Raw genomic sequence first — 20,823 nt, 5'->3', positions numbered from 1 at the left:
GAAATTACCCCTGTGTGCACTTGTTTCAGGAAGCTGAAAAATTTGCAAGCAATGAAGATGTGCTTTAGACGCGACTGCTATTTCTTACCTTACTGCGGGCCATCCTGAAAAGGAACAAGAGGATGAGGTACACAGGGTAGATGATAACGCTGGAAACTATGCCAACAGCTACGGTGTCTACCGTGACAGGCATCAGCTGGGAGACAGCCTTGTTACTAGAAGGAAGACAAGAAGACATGATCCAGACAGGACCTTGAGTCACATGGAGACTTTATGGTCATAAATATCCCAGAACTTGCTATGGTCAGCCAGACATTTCTTCTTGTACGGTGCAATGTATATATATTTCAATTACTAAATTAAAAATAAAATTATTTATCTTACCGTTGTTATCTGGTGTTTCTTTCCAATTATCTCATTCCCCGTCTTAGCTTCTGCTTCCCTGTGCTCTGAACTCTGCTTCCAGGGCCTCCTGTCTATTCACTATTTCTTTTTTTCTCCTCTTTCTCATCCTGCCCTATATCCATCTTTCACATTCAACTTTCATCCATTTTCTTTTCCTTTTCAAATCTGTCTAGTTTCCATCTCTTCCTTTCCCCTCCATTCATGGGCACCATCTCCTCCATTCCCCTTCCCTGGGCACCATTTCCTCTCCCCTCTCCTCCCCTTCCCTTCTCCTCCATGAGCACTGTCTGTTCCCTCCCCTCCACTCCATGATCACCATCTCCCTTGGTTTTTTCCATCACCTATTTCCAGCATCTGTCAAACACATCTCTCTCTCTCTCTCTCTCTCCTTGCAAATCTTCCTGGGCTCCTGAATCCTCCCCATGCTCTCCATTCTCTCTCTCTAACAAATCTTTTGCTCATGAACTCTCAGCCCCCCAACCCTGTGGTCCACACTGTGCGTTCTCTCTCTATATTTGCTACTCTCGGTCCTCTGATTTTGCCTCCAGCACTGCAGGGCTGAAGGCGTGCTGCTTCTTTCAGCCACCCAAAGCCTCTGCGTTCCACTGGGAAGCAGGAAGTTCTGTCAGAGGAGGAAGGATGCTACAGAAGCTTCGGGCAGCTGAAGGAAGCAGCACGCCTTTAGTGCTGCAGCGCTGAAGGCAAAGTTGGAGGGCCAAAAGCAGGAATAAGGAGAGAGAGAGAGAAATCGCGGTCCACCTCTTCTGTGCCCTAGTGCTGCTGCTTAGAGCCTCTCCAGCCTTGCCCCAGACCCAAAGTGTTATGGGGCACGGGTGTGGCTCCACCTTCCCCATATCGCTTGGGAGCACAGCAGCAGAGCTGACCTGCACCGGGATCTAGCATCCTATCTCTGCAGCCCAGTTAAGCCTGCAAAGGGAGCAATGGATGAGGGAGCCAGACCTGTTAATGTGCATTAAAATTTTTAATGCACATTAAACATTTAATGCATTATCACGTTATTAATGTGTTAAATGTGAAGCCCTAGTGATAACACAGTGAAAAGAAGAACAGTTAGAGATGAGACCCAGGAAGGACAGGACAGGGCACAGCAGAGTGACAGGGTAAGCTCCCTTTGCATGACCCAAGTGGCATCATATTTGCTCAATTTCCTTGTGCCAGTCCCCAGTTCTCAGTGACTTTCCCTTGGATCTTCTGTATCTGTTTCAGGCTTTCCTGCATGCTGTTTCTCTTTTTGCCTTGATCTCCTCTCTGTGGTAAACTACTCCCTACATTCATTATTCATTCCTTGTCAGTCCTTGCCTCCTGTTCCAGAACATTCTGGCCTCCTGTTCTAGAATGTGCTTTCCGCCCATTCTAGAATTTCATTCCCTCCTGTTCTAGAGCATCCTGCCCTCCTGTTCTAGAATTTCCTTCCCTCCTGTTCTAGAGCATCCTGTCCTCCTGTTCTAGAGCTTCCTTCTTCTGAAACAGGTTACCTTCTTATGCATTAATTATGAGATATCTGAATTTCTTGGTCATATTCTCTGTCTCTATTCTCCAAAGTTTACATATTAAGTGCTCAGGTGTCATTTCATATCACTTTTGATATGGACCAGGTTAAACAGAAACAGAGAAAATGACGGCAGATTAAGACCATACAGCCTATCAAGTCTGATCATCCATATCAACTTCTGAGCACTGGAAGCCCTTCCTCTCCCTTACAGTTCCACTGTACCTGTCCCATGCTTTCTTGAATTCAGACAGTCCTCATCGCCACCACCTTCTCTGGAAGGCTGTGCCATGCATCCACCATCTAGCCCTGCTCTCCTTTCCGACCCAACACTCAAGATAAGGCTCAGCAATGCCTTGTACATTATCACTTCCTTTTTTTATACTAGTTAAATCTCTCTGTGTAAATCCCAACATCCACCCGTCTCTGGTCACTGCCTTGTTGCATTCCTTTGCTCTATTAATGTCATCAGACTCCGTCATCCCAAAGTCCTCTGCTGCTTACCATACATTTGTTCTTCAGCCCCTGTTTTGTTTTTTGATGGAATCAATACATTTTTATTGAAAAAGAAAAAAAACCATTACACTGCTAACGGCAAGTTGAAACTCAAGCGGTAAACAGAGACCCAGCTAAGATGTCTCCTGATCCAACCCTATAAAATACATAAGTACATAAGTACATAAGTAGTGCCATACTGGGAAAGACCAAAGGTCCATCTAGCCCAGCATCCTGTCACCGACAGTGGCCAATCCAGGTCAAGGGCACCTGGCACGCTCCCCAAACGTAAAAACATTCCAGACAAGTTATACCTAAAAATGCGGAATTTTTCCAAGTCCATTTAATAGCGGTCTATGGACTTGTCCTTTAGGAATCTATCTAACCCCTTTTAAACTCCGTCAAGCTAACCGCCCGTACCACGTTCTCCGGCAACGAATTCCAGAGTCTAATTACACGTTGGGTGAAGAAAATTTTCTCCGATTCGTTTTAAATTTACCACACTGTAGCTTCAACTCATGCCCTCTAGTCCTAGTATTTTGGATAGCGTGAACAGTCGCTTCACATCCACCCGATCCATTCCACTCATTATTTTATACACTTCTATCATATCTCCCCTCAGCCGTCTCTTCTCCAAGCTGAAAAGCCCTAGCCTTCTCAGCCTCTCTTCATAGGAAAGTCGTCCCATCCCCACTATCATTTTCGTCGCCCTTCGCTGTACCTTTTCCAATTCTACTATATCTTTTTGAGATACGGAGACCAGTACTGACACAATACTCCAGGTGCGGTCGCACCATGGAGCGATACAACGGCATTATAACATCCGCACACCTGGACTCCATACCCTTCCTAATAACACCCAACATTCTATTCGCTTTCCTAGCCGCAGCAGCACACTGAGCAGAAGGTTTCAGCGTATCATCGACGACGACACCCAGATCCCTTTCTTGATCCGTAACTCCTAACGCGGAACCTTGCAAGACGTAGCTATAATTCGGGTTCCTCTTACCCACATGCATCACGTTGCACTTGTCAACATTGAACTTCATCTGCCACTTGCACGCCCATTCTCCCAGTCTCGCAAGGTCCTCCTGTAATCGTTCACATTCCTCCTGCGACTTGACGACCCTGAATAATTTTGTGTCATCGGCGAATTTAATTACCTCACTAGTTATTCCCATCTCTAGGTCATTTATAAATACATTAAAAAGCAACGGACCCAGCACAGACCCCTGCGGGACCCCACTAACTACCCTCCTCCACTGAGAATACTGGCCACGCAATCCTACTCTCTGCTTCCTATCTTTCACCAGTTCTTAATCCATAATAATACCCTACCTCCGATTCCATGACTCTGCAATTTCTTCAGGAGTCTTCGTGCGGCACTTTGTCAAACGCCTTCTGAAAATCCAGATATACAATATCAACCGGCTCCCCATTGTCCACATGTTGCTTACCCCCTCAAAAAAATGCATTAGATTGGTGAGGCAAGACTTCCCTTCACTAAATCCGTGCTGACTTTGTCTCATCAGTCCATGTTTTTGGATATGCTCTGCAATTTTATTCTTAATAATAGCCTCCACCATCTTGCCCGGCACCGACGTCAGACTCACGGGCTATAATTTCCCGGATCTCCTCTGGAACCCTTCTTAAAATCGGAGTAACATTGGCTACCCTCCAGTCTTCCGTACTACACTCGATTTTAGGGACAGATTGCATATTTCTAACAGTAGCTCCGCAAGTTCATTTTTAGTTCTATTAATACTCTGGGATGAATACCATCAGGTCCCGGTGATTTACTACTCTTCAGCTTGCTGAACTGACCCATTACATCCTCCAAGGTTACAGAGAATTTGTTTAGTTCTTCTCCGACTCCCCGCTTCAAATATTCTTTCCGGCACCGGTGTCCCCCCAAATCCTCCTCGGTGAAGACCGAAGCAAAGAATTCATTTAATTTCTCCGCTACGGCTTTGTCCTCCTTGATCGCCCCTTTAACACCATTTTCGCCAGCGGCCCAACCGACTCTTTGGCCGGTTTCCTGCTTTTAATGTATCTAAAAAAATTTTTACTATGTATTTTTGCTTCCACGCTAATTTCTTCTCAAAGTCCTTTTTTGCCCTCCTTATCTCCGCTTTGCATTTGGCTTGGCATTCCTTATGATCTATTCTGTTACTTTCAGTTGGTTCTCTTCTCCACTTTCTGAAGGATTGTTTTTTGGCTCTAATGATTTCCTTTATCTTACTGTTTAGCCACGCCGGCTGACGTTTAGTCTTTTTTCCCTTTTTTCTAATACGTGGAATATATTTGTCCTGAACCTCCAGGATGGTGTTTTTAAACAGCATCCACGCCTGATGCAAGTTTTTTACTCTGCGAGCTGCTCCTTTCAGTCTTTTTTTCACCATTTTTCTCATTTTGTCGTAATCACCTTTTCTATAGTTAAACGCTAGCGTACTTGATTTCCTAGTTTCACTTCCTTCAATGCCAATATCAAAACCGATCATATTATGATCACTGTTATCAAGCGGCCCTCGTATCGTTACCCCCCTGCACTAGATCATGAGCACCACTAAGGACTAAGTCTAGTATTTTTCCTTCTCTTGTCGGCTCCTGAACTAGCTGTTCCATGAAGCTGTCCTTGATTTCATCAAGAAATCCTATGTCCCTTGCGTGTACAGATGTTACATTAACCCAGTCTATATGCGGGTAATTGAAATCCCCCATTATTATTGTGTTGCCCAGTTTGTTTGCGTCCCTGATTTCCTTTAACATTTCCGCATCCGTCTGTTCGTCCTGGCCAGGCGGACGTAGTACACTCCTATCACTATCCTTTTCCCCTTTGCACATGGAATTTCAATCCACAGTGATTCCAAGGAGTGTTTTGTTTCCTGCAGAATTTTCAATCTATTGATTCAAGGCTCTCGTTAATATACAATGCTACCCCTCCACCAATCCGATTCACCCTATCACTACGATATAATTTGTACCCCGTATGACAGTGTCCCACTGGTTATCCTCCTTCCACCAGGGTCTCAGAGATGCCTATTATATCTAATTTTTCATTTAGTGCAATATATTCCAACTCCCCCATCTTATTTCTTAGGCTCCTGGCATTCGCATATAGACATTTCAAACTATGTTTGTTGTTCCTAAGTACATCATGCTTAGTACTTAGTGCAATTTTCTCCCTTGCACCAACAGAAACATCCCCCAACAAGTAATCCTCAGCCCCTGCTTTCTACTGCTCCTTTGGATTTAAGCACCCCAAATGCACATCTTTGCTTTTTTTGGCTGCCGGCTCAGTGAATCTTGTTGCTCACTGGTATCTTGCTTTAGCCTAGTATTTCTTCTCTTTAGTTTCCAACCTCTTGGCATCTTAAACAACAGATGACGAGCACAAGCAATGTAGATCACCCACCACTAGGGGTCTTCACGCCTTCACCCTTCTTTTCCTTCCTTCCTCATGTCTCTGATGGAGATCAATAATGGAAGCACAAGAAAGTTCCTGGGTAAAATTGTCCTTGATAAGGCGGGCAGCAGCATTCACAGAATTGTAGGAATCTGACAAGGGCTGCGATATCAGTGCTTCTGCTATGACCCATATTCCTGGACTGAGACCAGATCTTTTCACATGGGACCCTCTTTAAATCCCTGTTGACTTGAGGTAGATTAGATCCAGTGACTGACAATTCCCCTGATCCATCTGATAGTTAACAGCTGATGAGTGGAGGAGTGGCCTAGTGGTTAGGGTGGTGGACTTTGGTCCTGGGGAACTGAGGAACTGAGTTCGATTCCCGGCACAGGCAGCTCCTTGTGACTGGGCAAGTCACTTAACCCTCCATTGCCTGCCGCATGAGCCTGCCATGAGTGGGAAAGCGCAGGGTACAAATTTAACAAAAATAAAATACATACTATTGGAGATGGAATGTTGCTACTATTGGAGATTCTACATGGAATGTTGCTACTATTGGAGATGCTACATGGAATGTTGCTATTCCACTAGCAACATTCCATGTAGAAGGCTGCGCAGGCTTCTGTTTCTGTGAGTCTGACGTCTTGCACATATGCAACCTGCGCGGCCACATTGGTGATCTGCAAGGGCCGACTTCTACATGGAATGTTGCTAGTGGAATAGCAACATTCCATGTAGAATCTCAAATAGTAGCAACAGTGGAGGGGTGGCCTAGTGGTTAGGGTGGTGGACTCTGGTCCTGGGGAACTGAGTTTGATTCCCACTTCAGGCACAGGCAGCTCCTTGTGACTCTGGGCAAGTCACTTAACCCTCCATTGCCCCATGCCGCATTGAGCCTGCCATGAGTGGGAAAGCGCAGGGTACAAATGTAATAAAATAAATAAAATAAAATGCTTAATAACCTTCCCTGATAATGCACAGTCTTCCAGAGGCTGAAAAGAAATTCTCAGGAGACACTGGACTTACCCATGACTACTGCTCCCAACAACGCCATACCAAACAGTGTTGGCAGCAAAAAAGAGGAAGATGAGCAGTGAGCAGCAGGTGGCTCTCTGGACACGGGTGAAGCGGCTGCGAGGGGGTCGATCCCACAGGGAAAGCCATATATGATTCTCTGAAAATCCCCTCTCCAACTCTGCTCTGAAGATACGAGAGAACCTCCTCACCTCCATCTCACCTGAGTGAAGAGGAAAAGACCAATGAGTGAGTCAGTTGTAAACCCTTAGCAGCAGAATCAGACAGAGCCAATGACAGATCCCTGTACAAACCCCTTACAGAATAATCAGACAGAGCCAATGACAGATCTCCTTACACAGAATAATCAGAATGAGCCAATGTTTGAAGCTTTGAAGAGCAGAAGAATCCCTCGCTTAAGTCATTTCCCACTTCCTGTCTCAGTGGACATGAGCGATGGTGGGGTGGGGTGGGTTGTATCATTGAGGAGACAGACAGTATCAGCTGTGCTAGCAGTGATGGTGGTAGGGGGAACTCCGTGCCATGGTAGTCATAACGGTGGTGGTGATGTCCACAGTGTTCACCACGTTGTGCTATAGTAGCAATGTGGAGTCACAACTAGTGTTGCTATGGAGATGGTTCCAGATACCCTACGAGTGGGTACCAGGGAAGAAGAGCTAGCACTGGAGGGCGAGATAGGGGATCAGTGGTGATTGAGGAATTGCACAATGGGGGATCAACTATGGGAAACGCTTGGGGATTAACTCATGGGCTTGTGATGGGACTAGCTGGAGGAATATCAAAGGAGATCAGTTATGAAGAGGGTGTAAGGGGATTGATTCAATGTTTATGTCTGTGTGAGGGGGACTGGCATTAAAGGGGTGTGAATGTATAATAATAATAATTATTATTATAAACTACACACAAGAAGGGCCGACGAGAGACAAAGCTAGGCCCGGGGCAAATAACCACTGCCCCCCCGCGCAGGCCTGCCTCCCCCCGGGCCTGCTTACTTGCTTGTCCTGTGTGCCAGGATGTTAACTCTGCGCTGCCGCACAGGTCTTTCTTCCTGCCGCGTCCCCTCCCATGTTGTGGAAACAGGAAGTACTTCACGCAGGAGGCGGGATGAGGAAGGAAGAAGGACCTGTGGCCGGCAGAGGAGAGTTAACGCAATAACCCAGCACTGCGGCACAGAACTCAGGAGACCAATCTCAGCCATGCCAGCGCCGGGTGGGCCCCCCTGGAGGCCGGACCCTGGGGAATCTTGCCCCCCTGCACCCCCCTCTCGGTGGCCTTGCCCACAAGCCTAAAAGCGATCTAAGCGGTGTACATTCAAGTACAGCAGATGAGAGAGGCCACTAAGATGAAGGAAGAAAAAGAGGACAGGGAGTGGGGAGGGAAGATGATAAGAACCCAAGCGAGCAAGGCCTGGAGCTGAGGAAGGTAAAGCTCCCTCCCCCTTCCCTCCCTAGTATCATGAATCCTCCCCTATAGCTTGAATTCTTGGGTGACAGAATAGCTTGAAATTCAGAGGACACTTTTTAGTATTAAATTCCATGGCAGTGCTGCTGCTAAATAGACAACATTTAACTTTATACAGATAAGTTATCCAGATACAATTATTATTTAATTAAAATATTTATAGCCCAACAATTAACTAGGTGGATTACAAAAAAAACAAACACAGTAATGCAACAAAATCAGACACAAGAGACATAATCTATATCTGTATATATATATTACTCTTTCGTCTTAATAAAAAAAAACAAAGAACAGAGTTAAAATGCCTGAGCCACTGGCACTCACATGGTTAATTTATATGAAGAATGGCTGAATTTCATCATCGCTTTGCTCTTCCACTTCTGGAAAAAACATTGTTCCCTCCTTTGCCTAAATGTTCAAATTTTGGCTACATAGCAGCTTATATGACCACAATTTATATTTTAGGAGCAGCAGGAAATTAAAAAAAAAAAAAGATATAACCAGCAGCCGCTACTACGGATAAATATCTTTGAATACTGTACTAAGCTGCCTGGATCTGGGAATTATTTACAACTGTGCTCTGATGAATTATAATATCCCACAATAACCCAATTTGTTTGTTTTCTTCTTATCTAGCATTCTGTCCAGTTATTTTGTCACTTTCTCCTTCCATTAAAAGGCTGAGTCATAATCGGAAGTCCTGATTCCCTCTCAGCTTCTTTCTCACATCAATGACCTGCTCTAATTTAACACTGCGACCAGCAAGTGGGGATCTCCCTCGACAGCATGACACTAAGGGAGTCTTTTACTAAAGCTTGGCTTGAGTTATCTGCAGCAGGGCCCGTAGGAATAAAATGGACCCTGCTGAAGATAACTCGAGCTAAGCTTTAGTAAACAGGGGGGTAAATGTGGCCCTTTCATCCTAAGAGGTCCAGGTCGAGTCCTTTATCCCCAAATCAATGAAACTTGCTGACTTGTGTTTCCTCTATACGGTCCTTGCGTCTAATAAAACAGAGAAATTTCAACTTTCAATACAAACCCCTTCTCCTTTCCAGCCTTTTCCTTCCAACGTAAGTGTGACTCTGTGATCTGGAAGGTTTGATAAGTACAGTGCAATTAAGAAGAAAATGTGACAACAGCCAAATCTTCCACCTAGGCCATGCTGTACCCAAAAAGAGCATTCGCTGTGCACGGTCCTCAGGAACAGGGAAAGAACCTCAGTACGTTACTGGCCGAGACGAGAGCCACTGTTGGGTACTCACTAGCAGCGAAGACTTCCTTCTCTACCATGTGACTGTCGTCTTCCCTGTCCACCGACAGCCAGTCATTCACCAGGAAGAAGTAGGTTTTACTGCTCTGGAGGTCTCGAATGATGACATGCTGCAGGTACCAGGAAGGGCTGAAGCCTGAGATGAAGGAAGACAAAGGATGCGCAGTGTCAGGGTGGGGGCTGCACAGATTATCAATGTAAATAAGTTGAGAAACAGGAATGCCTTCACTTGGAGGCAGGGACACCACCAGCAGAGGGCAGCATACTTCTAAACCTGCACGTTGTAGGCAGCAGATAGATGGGACGTTTCGTGAGATGGTTCTCTCTCACTGAACTCTGAAGAGCTCTTCAGTGGAATGAGCAGCCCGTGGCACTCGATGTGACACGATGCAACTTGTACATGCTGTTTCAAGCCTGTGCCTTCCCGCCACCCTGTACCTTTGTTGTCATGCCAGATTCTGATCTTCCACAGACTCCCCAGGTTCTTTTCTGTGGCAATCTGAACACATCCAAACCGTTCCTGTGGAAAGGGTTTCTTCCATCCAGATGTCTGTGGCCACTTTTATCTTCGATGCCATACAAACTAATTCCAACATGGGCTGTTGTACCTGAAAGCAGAGAGATAGAGAGAGAGAGAGAGTCACTCCACTGTACGACATCTCCCAGCTTCACTCAGGTTGCACATAACGCTGATCATAAATTATAATGTACTTACATCGCTGTGTTTGCATACAGGGCAATCATGCTCCAATGACCGCACAGATGTAACCACACTTCAAACTTCATCTCTAGTCCTTTCCTAATAAATCGTATCATTCTATCTGCTCAGTGTGTGGTGGTGGCCAAAAAAGCAATCCGAATGGTAGGAATAATTAGGAAAGGGATAGAGATAAAACAAGAATATCATTACGTCTCTGTATCGCTCCATGGTGCTGATCACGCCCTGAGCTTTGTGTGAAATTCTGTTCACCACATCTCAAAAGCGACATAAAGGAACTGGATAAAGTACAAAGAGGGGGTGGGCAAAATGATAAAAGAGGACGGAAGTCTCCCTGTGAAGGGGCTAAAGAGGTCAGCTTGGAGAAGAGATGGCAGAGAGGAGATTTGATAGAGGTCTATAAGATACTGAGTGGAGTGGAACAGGTAGATGCGAATTGGTGGATAATTCTGTGAAAAAATACAAAAACTAGGGGCGATGAGGCAAGAAACTATCTCCGACTACACCTCCCAAATTGCAAAAAAGTGATCTACAAAACTGTTCACTCTGCAGACTTCACTTACTTAGGAACCAAATGGTGGAACTCCTTCCCACCCAAAATAAGAAATATCCAGGAATATACTAGACTCCGCAAAATCCTATTCAAACAAACCCTCATAAAGAGCAACCATATCTCAAACAATTAATTATTACCCGAATTGGTTATTACTCTATCTACCATTAACCTTCTCTTTGCTGGCCTCCCACTTAGTCACCTCTCCCCTCTCCAGTCGGTTCAAAACTCTGCTGCCCGTCTCATCTTCCGCCAGGGTCGCTTTACTCATACTACCCCTCTCCTCAAGACCCTTCACTGGCTCCCTATTCGTTTTCGCATCCTGTTCAAACTTCTTCTACTAACCTATAAATGTATTCACTCTGCTGCTCCCCAGTATCTCTCCACACTCGTCCTTCCCTACACCCCTTCCCGTGGACTCCGCTCCATGGATAAATCCTTCTTATCTGTTCCCTTCTCCACTACTGCCAACTCCAGACTTCGCGCCTTCTGTCTCGCTGCACCCTACGCCTGGAATAAACTTCCTGAGCTCCTACGTCTTGCCCCATCCTTGGCCACCTTTAAATCTAGACTGAAAGCCCACCTCTTTAACATTGCTTTTGACTCGTAACCACTTGTAACCACTCGCCTCCACCTACCCTCCTCTCTTCCTTCCCGTTCACATTAATTGATTTGATTTGCTTACTTTATTTATTTTTTGTCTATTAGATTGTTAACTCTTTGAGCAGGGACTGTCTTTCTTCTATGTTTGTGCAGCGCTGCGTATGCCTTGTAGCGCTATAGAAATGCTAAATAGTAGTAGTAGTAGTAGTAGCAACATTCCATGTAGAATCTCAATAGTAGCAACATTCCATATAGAATCTCCAATAGTAGTAGACTTTGCGCCTTCTGTCTCACTGCACCCTACGCCTGGAATAAACTTCCTGAGCCCCTACGTCTTGCCCCATCCTTGGCCACCTTTAAATCTAGACTGAAAACCCACCTCTTTAACATTGCTTTTGACTCGTAACCACTTGTAATCACTCGCCTCCACCTACCCTCCTCTCTTCCTTCCCGTTCACATTAATTGATTTGATTTGCTTACTTTATTTTTTTTTTGTCTATTAGATTGTAAGCTCTTTGAGCAGGGACTGTCTTTCTTCTATGTTTGTGCAGCGCTGCGTACACCTTGTAGCGCTATAGAAATGCTAAATAGTAGTAGTAGTAGTAGTGCTTCATGTACAATTTCTCATTCATAATAGATTTTCTAAATGTTAAACTTCCATAGTTATTTATTTATTTGTTGCATTTGAATCCCACATTTTCCCACCTATTTGCAGTCTCAATGTGGCTTACAATATTACATCATGGCGGCGTCAATCAAGCGTAGATAAACAATTGAATTACATACAAGAAATACGTTTAACATAAAGGGTATAATCAATTCAGTAAATCAGAAAACAGTCAAACTATAAGAAAGTAGTGATGTATAGGAGTTATCCCAGTATGTTTATGATACTGTATTGTAAAATTGGATTCTTACAACAAATTACTTTCTTGTGCATTATTCTATCCTATACTGTTTAAGCCACACTGAACTCAAACTTGTGTGGGATATAAATGTCACTAATAAATAAATAAATAAATAAAATTGACAAAGTAATACGTTAAAATAAATCAGACAAATGATCTTTTTACTCCATGCCAAATTAACATAGGAACATGTAAACGATGGCAGGTAGACCTGTATCCGGTCTGCCCAACGAGGGCCAGAGATGTACCTGCCACTCTGCACAGGTTTCCATTTCTTCATGATAAAACATTGGCATCACAAACAGAGCAGGCCAGTAATTCACCACCCTGCCAACCCCATATAGACACTTATATATCATTTAGTCTTGCAACATTCATTGATTTGGTAAAAGCAGTTAATGTAGCTGGGTTAAGTCTATAAACTGCTATTAAGGCAGACCTGTGGGAAGTCACTGCTTATCCCTGGGATCTGTAGCATGGAATCTATTTTACTATTTTGGGATCTTGCCAGGTACTTGTGACCTGGACTGGCCACTGTTGGAAGCGGGATACTAGGCTAGATGGACCTTTGGCCTGACCCAGAATGGCAATCACTATGTTCTTACTTAAAAGGGTGTAACTTGCACAGGGAGGCAGATACAACTCTAACCACCTTTTTGGGCAGAATAAATAGACCATTCAGGTCTCTATCTGCCATCATTTACTATTTATTTAAAAAAAATTAGAACCCACACCATCTACCATTCTGGGCACTCATAATATCAACATAACAACTAAAACATACACATCAACAGTACATAATAACTAAAATCGTTACAAAGCAAAACCAAAAACCATCAAAAGACTGAGGGGGGGACATGATTGAGGTCTACAAAATCCTGAGTGGTGTAAAACAGGTAAAAGTGAATCGATTTTTTACTCTTTCAAAAAAAAAAATAAAGATTAGGGGACACTCAATGAAGCTACATGGAAATACTTTTAAAACAAATAGGAGGAAATATTTTTTCACTCAACGAATAATTAAGCTCTGGAACTCTTTGCCGGAGAATGTGGTAACAGCAGTTAGCATATCTGGGTTTTAAAAAGGTTTGGACAAGTTCGTGGAGGAAAAGTCCATAGTCTGCTATTGAGACAGACAGGAGGAAGTGTCATGAAGTGCCTAGCCACCCCCTTGGGTTACTCCACGGCCACTTAGAAGGTCTATCCCATTAGGTTCGCCTACACCTGCCTCTTGTGTTCTACACTAGCACCATCCTTCCACCGACTGGGTCACAACTGCCTCTGGGCAAGTCTCCCGCTCTCAAATTATCCCCAGTGGTTTCTAGATTACTGGAAGCCACACTTCCAGTGGTACCTCAGTTCTCAGAAAGCACTCATAGACCCAACACACAAACCACCGGGATTCTTTATCAGTCCAGAAAAGCAGAGGCAATAAACTGAAAAGGAATGTTTATTGTCTTTAAAAATTGAACAATGAACCAAAAGAAGTGCAATCAGCAAACAATAACAGGTAACTGAAATATGGATCAACTATAACACTAACTAACCATTTGTTTACTTCCTAGAAAGAACATGGGGAGATCAGGACATATAGCTGTTCATCAGTTATCAAATATAACTGTTTTTTTTACAGGATTCAGCAAAGAGTTCTCTCTCTCTCTCTCTCTCTCTCTCTCTCTCTTGTCCCAGGCTGAAACTGAAGCAACAGCCAGCAACAGCTGGGTAATTTCAAACTCCAGGCCAATCAGAGCCCAGTCAACAAGTTTTAAAAGTATACTGCTCACAGTACTGTAGATTCACTTCTTCATTGAGTGAAACTAAAAGAGGACATTCACTTTTCTATAACAGCTTTAACATAAAACATGCACCACCTGCTGGCCAAACTAAAGAAATGCACTTCAAGATTTAATAAAGGCAGTTTTACATGCTTGAAACACACTGTTCTGTCACAGGAAGCAACTGCTTGCCCAGGGATTGGTAGCAGGTACTTGTGACCTGGACTGTCTACTGTTGGAAACAGAATACTGGGCTAGATGGACCATTGGTCTGACCCAGAATGGCTATTCTTAAGTTCTTATTGCCAGGGCTTGGTCCACGGTCTCTCTGGGGTCTGATTTCTCTGCCTCATGCAAGTTAATTGTTTGCTAAGCACTCAGCACAGATAAGAAAAGAACAAGACCTCATGGATTTATCAATCTTTCCACGTCCCCAAGGAAAAGTGTGATACTTACTGACCTGATCCTCTGCCCCATCCAGTCTTTACAAGGACTTCGTATTTAAAGGCGCCATTCTTGCCACAGAAGGGAATTACCCCAGCTCGATTCACGTCGATCAAATCCAGCTTGTGAACAATGATGAGGACCACAAAGTAGGTGACAAAGCACACGGCACATGTCAGTAGAACGATGTAGTTAAACCCTGGAGGAGGAGGCTGGAAGATCAGAAAAGAACACATCTGGTTAGGAAAGTCTGTATTCGGAACCTCAATTGTGTGCCACTGGCTTCCAGGATCACCTCTGTATTAAAGCCAAAATGTCTGCCCCATTTCCAGGGTTAACAGACGTTGCAATACTGCAACAATCACAGAACATTTAGAGCAGATCTTGACATATTTTCTTTGGATTTAGGAGCCGCAGGCTGAGATCTTCCCTCCTTCCCTTCTGGTGTCTACTGCAGCTCTGTTATGCCCTTATTTATCAAGGTTATTTTCCCAATCCTTATCTAAGTGAAAAGAAATCTTAGTAAATCAGGCCTGTAATGTAACCCTGTAGGTCTCCCCCCACCATCATCTCCCAGCCTCATTCTCTCTACTCCCCCCCCCCCCCCATCCACTCTGTCAACACCCAGCTTCATTCTTGCTGTCCATTCCCCCCATCGTCACCCAGCCTCACTCTCTCTTACTCCCCCATCATCACCCAGGCCTCACTCTCTCTCTACTGCCCTCCACCATCATCACCCAACCTCACTCTCTCTCTATTCCCCTACTCTGTCATCACCAAGCTTCATTCTCTCTATTCTCCTCCCATCATCACCCAGCCTCACTCTCTCTTACTCCCCCATCATCACCCAGGCCTCACTCTCTCTCTACTGCCCTCCACCATCATCACCCAACCTCACTCTCTCTCTATTCCCCTACTCTGTCATCACCAAGCTTCATTCTCTCTCTCTCTTACTCCCCCATCATCACCCAGGCCTCACTCTCTCTCTACTGCCCTCCACCATCATCACCCAACCTCACTCTCTCTCTATTCCCCTACTCTGTCATCACCAAGCTTCATTCTCTCTATTCTCCTCCCATCATCACCCAGCCTCACTCTCTCTTACTCCCCCATCATCACCCAGGCCTCACTCTCTCTCTACTGCCCTCCACCATCATCACCCAACCTCACTCTCTCTCTATTCCCCTACTCTGTCATCACCAAGCTTCATTCTCTCTCTCTCTTACTCCCCATCATCACCCAGGCCTCACTCTCTCTCTACTGCCCTCCACCATCATCACCCAACCTCACTCTCTCTCTATTCCCCTACTCTGTCATCACCAAGCTTCATTCTCTCTATTCTCCTCCCATCATCACCCAGCCTCACTCTCTCTTACTCCCCCATCATCACCCAGGCCTCACTCTCTCTCTACTGCCCTCCACCATCATCACCCAACCTCACTCTCTCTCTATTCCCCTACTCTGTCATCACCAAGCTTCATTCTCTCTATTCTCCTCCCATCATCACCCAGCCTCACTCTCTCTTACTCCCCCATCATCACCCAGGCCTCACTCTCTCTCTACTGCCCTCCACCATCATCACCCAACCTCACTCTCTCTCTATTCCCCTACTCTGTCATCACCAAGCTTCATTCTCTCTATTCTCCTCCCATCATCACCCAGCCTCACTCTCTCTTACTCCCCCATCATCACCCAGGCCTCACTCTCTCTCTACTGCCCTCCACCATCATCACCCAACCTCACTCTCTCTCTATTCCCCTACTCTGTCATCACCAAGCTTCATTCTCTCTATTCTCCTCCATCATCACCCAGCCTCACTCTCTCTTACTCCCCCATCATCACCCAGGCCTCACTCTCTCTCTACTGCCCTCCACCATCATCACCCAACCTCACTCTCTCTCTATTCCCCTACTCTGTCATCACCAAGCTTCATTCTCTCTCTCTCTTACTCCCCCATCATCACCCAGGCCTCACTCTCTCTCTACTGCCCTCCACCATCATCACCCAACCTCACTCTCTCTCTATTCCCCTACTCTGTCATCACCAAGCTTCATTCTCTCTATTCTCCTCCCATCATCACCCAGCCTCACTCTCTCTTACTCCCCCATCATAACCCAGGCCTCACTCTCTCTCTACTGCCCTCCACCATCATCACCCAACCTCACTCTCTCTCTATTCCCCTACTCTGTCATCACCAAGCTTCATTCTCTCTATTCTCCTCCCATCATCACCCAGCCTCACTCTCTCTTACTCCCCCATCATCACCCAGGCCTCACTCTCTCTCTACTGCCCATCCACCATCATCACCCAACCTCACTCTCTCTCTATTCCCCTACTCTGTCATCACCAAGCTTCATTCTCTCTATTCTCCTCCCATCATCACCCAGCCTCACTCTCTCTTACTCCCCCCATCATCACCCAGGCCTCACTCTCTCTCTACTGCCCTCCACCATCATCACCCAACCTCACTCTCTCTCTATTCCCCTACTCTGTCATCACCAAGCTTCATTCTCTCTATTCTCCTCCCATCATCACCCAGCCTCACTCTCTCTTACTCCCCCATCATCACCCAGGCCTCACTCTCTCTCTACTGCCCTCCACCATCATCACCCAACCTCACTCTCTCTCTATTCCCCTACTCTGTCATCACCAAGCTTCATTCTCTCTATTCTCCTCCCATCATCACCCAGCCTCACTCTCTCTTACTCCCCCATCATCACCCAGGCCTCACTCTCTCTCTACTGCCCTCCACCATCATCACCCAACCTCACTCTCTCTCTATTCCCCTACTCTGTCATCACCAAGCTTCATTCTCTCTATTCTCCTCCCATCATCATCCAGCCTCACTTTTTCTTTATTCTCCGCCCTCACCATCAGCCAGCTTCACACTCACTCTATTCCCTTATCCTATCATCACTCAGCCTCACACTCTCCCCTCACCTTGTCATACCTAATTTTTCTCTTTCAGCCCATTCCATCTCATCATTTCCCATTCCCTTAAGTCATCCATCCCCCCAGTTCCTGACTCCCACTCCAGCGAGCTCTCACCACCCAGCAAGTCAATCAGTCCCCTTTGAAAAGGCAGCCACCTCCCCCACACCCTATCTCTGCTGCTTCCCCCCTAGCCCCTACCCCAACCGGCCAGCCAGCCTCATCATTCTCCTCCAACTCCCCCACTGGTCCTCACCTGCTGTCCATGGAGCAAGAACTTCCCTCTTTGTGCTGCGGCTGCCCTCCCTACACCATGTGGCTAGTGTGAGTCTGAGCCACACGATACAGGAACCTCATACTGGTCTCTGGTTCTCAAATGACGTGAGTCTAGCACACAAGAGTTCCTGCAGCCCAGATTCACACAGAGCCATGCAGCGCAGAAAGGACAATGAGGCTGTAAACTGGGGCATGAAAGTCCCGGGTGCCAGATGGAAATTTCTAATCATCATGGCAACCTGGCACCTGGGATTTGTCGATCCCTGATTTAGAGTGCCTCAGTCTTGTATCCAGGAATAAAGTCTGAAAGCCCTATCCACACTCCCATATTCCAAGATAGCCTAAATTCCCAGTAAATAACAGCACAAAATATGGCTTGAAACCCCCTCCTCCTAATACATATCATTTACTCACTGGAAAAATGAAGCGTACTGCGTGTGGGGGTACAAAGAGACTGGCCCCAAAGGCTGTGAGGTGCTGTGTCCGACACACAGCTTTCTCCACTGTGGAGTCTTCTAGGGGCACCAAGCCTTCCGTCTTCCACCTCATCTCGTTCTCACTGAAGTACTGGCACAAAGCGGTGTACACAGCCACTGTTACCTCCATAGCTGACCATGTGTAATGGTTGCTAACATTAAAGTAGTAATCCGTGGTTGTGTCTCCAATCCTAAAAGGAAGAGTTGAGTGTGCACTCATTAGTGAGAAGCTCTGAGACCAGCTTGCTGACAGCCTGACCAAGGAGTTGAAATATCTGGCAAATACACAATAATTGGAGGTGGATCAGTGACTCTAATTCTGAAATGTCCAGCCATTATGTTTTGTATACAGCCCTCATAGTCCATAGAATATCCCATGGGACAGTGGTCTGATAACTTTTCTCCCATACTTAAGCAATACTTAGAAAACTCTCCTGCAGAGCTCTACAGAGTTTTGGGAGACAGGCAGGAACCCAAACTGGTCCCTGTTAGCAGGGGAGGACTGACATAGATCTGGGGCCCCTGGCAATAAGAGGGTCTTGGGCAACCCCACTCCTGGGTCCCAGGCCTCCCCATCACTGGGACCCACATCTTTCTCTACTCCTCAGATCCAATATCTTTTTCTCCCTCCCCCGATGCAACATCTCTCCCTCTCATTCTTTCTCCCTCCCTTTATGCACCATCTCTGCCCTCCTCCACAGCTCCACCATCTCTGCCTCCTCCTTCTCTTCTCCAGGTCCAACATTTCTCTCTCTGTCCTCTCAGTCGCTGAATCTTGTTCTCTCCCCTCATGTTTACCTCAAAAGTCTCTTTATCCGTGACCCACCCTTGTGGAAGCAGGAAGTTACATCAGAAGGGGGAGGGCTGTGGCAGAAAGAAGGTTCTGGTCAGCAGCAAACAGCCGGGGCCCTGTATGGAGAAAGGGACTTTCAAGGTAAACAGGGGACAGAGGAGAGAGAGATGTTGGACATGTGGGGAGGAGGTATTGGGCCTCACAACTGCACTGGGCCCTTGGGCACTGCCCAGTTGCCCAAATGGTCAGTTCGCTCCTGCCTGTTAGAAATCGAAAATCAGGAAAATAAAGGGGTTACCCCCACTATCACAACCTTGAGGACTTTCTCAGCCCTAACACCAGCAAGATTCCCCTGGGGTGAAACTACTCAGTTTTCAGCCCTATGATTCCAGAAGCACAGCTGCTCTCCTGATTCAAACAATCTTGTTTTGGTTGTAAAAGAAGCTGGGAATGATTCATGGTGGGTGGGAAGTGCAGATCAGTCTTGCAGAGCAGATATGGTTCTCTTACAGTGGAGGAATGAAGAATGTGTAGAGTTTGTGGTCGGTCCCCTGCAGCTCCTCAAGCCCGATCCTCTTCATGTCTGTGTAGTTATACTCGTTGGCGTGTGTAGAGTGATGGAGATAAACCACGGCGAATGGTTCCAGCTCACTTGAAGCATATCGCTCTAGAGAAGCAGAGGACAAAAGAGGTTTCTAACCAGGAAAGAAATTGTCTTCTGCACACAACACATCATTTTATTTATTAAAAAATGTATAAGCGGTTTACATCAAAACACACATAATAAAACTTAATCCACCCAATATTCAGTGCTATTTAACTGGCCAGAATGGCTGCTGACGGGTTAAATAGCGCTTAACCCATCCCCAGGATAAAACTCTGAACAGCACAATATCAGAAATTCATACTAAAACAACATCAAACAAAACCATCCCCATCATAAAACTTCAACAAGCATAACATCACAAGATCATACTACAACATCACATAAACCATCAAAATCATAAAACTCTAAATAGCAGCTGATTACCAGAACTCAGCCTCCCACCCACCTGTCCTGCACCACCTTGCTAAGGTGCCCCAAACGCTTTCCAAAACAAATATGTTTTAAAAGTCAGACCTTCTTTGTATACTGGGTAAAAACCCCCATTTCAGACAGCTGCTGAAGAGTGAAGCTACATCATGGTACCAGTAGATTAATTCAAGAGCCAACGCCATCAGCCGCTATTAGTCGGTAAATCAACTCCAGAATTTCAGCTCAGAGCAGTGACTGTTCCCCGCTATCACCCCTGTCTCAGGGGATCATTTGTGTACATGTCTAAAGCCAATATCACACTGCTGGTTAGTTTCACATTGTCATGTCCCCTACCTCAATGCAAGTGGCGTCCTTGGGCTGTGCAAGGTCCCATTGACACACACACTTGACTGGCACAGCCCTGAGCCATGTGTGTGTGGTTCTTCTCTGGTGGCTGCAGGCTCCTTGATTGCTTTGCTTCCACCCACCTGGGTTTGCTCTTCCTCTGCCTGGCTTCCCTTGCTTCTCTCCTATTGGTCTTCCGGTTCCTCCTTCCCCTGCTCTTGTCCTATGGCTGTGTCCCTTCTCCCTGCTGATGTCAGACGCCAGCACTTTATCAGCTGAGCTCTCCCTGGACTCCTTGCTTCGGCTTCTACTTTGGTAGGTGTTACTTGCTCAGTAGTGTGCTTCTCCTCTACTTTGATCTTCGTTGCTGACTCTGCCTGTACCCAGATTACTTTTATGT

General features: G+C 45.8%; 1 protein-coding gene across 1 annotated transcript in view; it reads right to left on the bottom strand.

Moving 5' to 3' along the window:
- PKD1 (polycystin 1, transient receptor potential channel interacting) overlaps positions 1–20,823 on the bottom strand; it is a 202,088-nt gene that overhangs the window by 39,844 nt on the left and 141,421 nt on the right. Inside the window, 8 exon segments of the mRNA XM_030212056.1 lie at positions 89–215; positions 6,846–7,056; positions 9,578–9,721; positions 10,024–10,086; positions 10,089–10,193; positions 14,604–14,799; positions 18,209–18,461; positions 19,574–19,730. Of these exon segments, the coding sequence (XP_030067916.1) occupies positions 89–215; positions 6,846–7,056; positions 9,578–9,721; positions 10,024–10,086; positions 10,089–10,193; positions 14,604–14,799; positions 18,209–18,461; positions 19,574–19,730 (1,256 nt within the window).

This window comes from Microcaecilia unicolor, chromosome 8, assembly GCF_901765095.1.
Source record: "Microcaecilia unicolor chromosome 8, aMicUni1.1, whole genome shotgun sequence".
Classification (NCBI taxonomy): domain Eukaryota; kingdom Metazoa; phylum Chordata; class Amphibia; order Gymnophiona; family Siphonopidae; genus Microcaecilia; species Microcaecilia unicolor.
The sequence above is the reverse complement of the archived record's forward strand: the minus strand, read 5'-3'. Positions and strand labels throughout refer to the sequence as shown.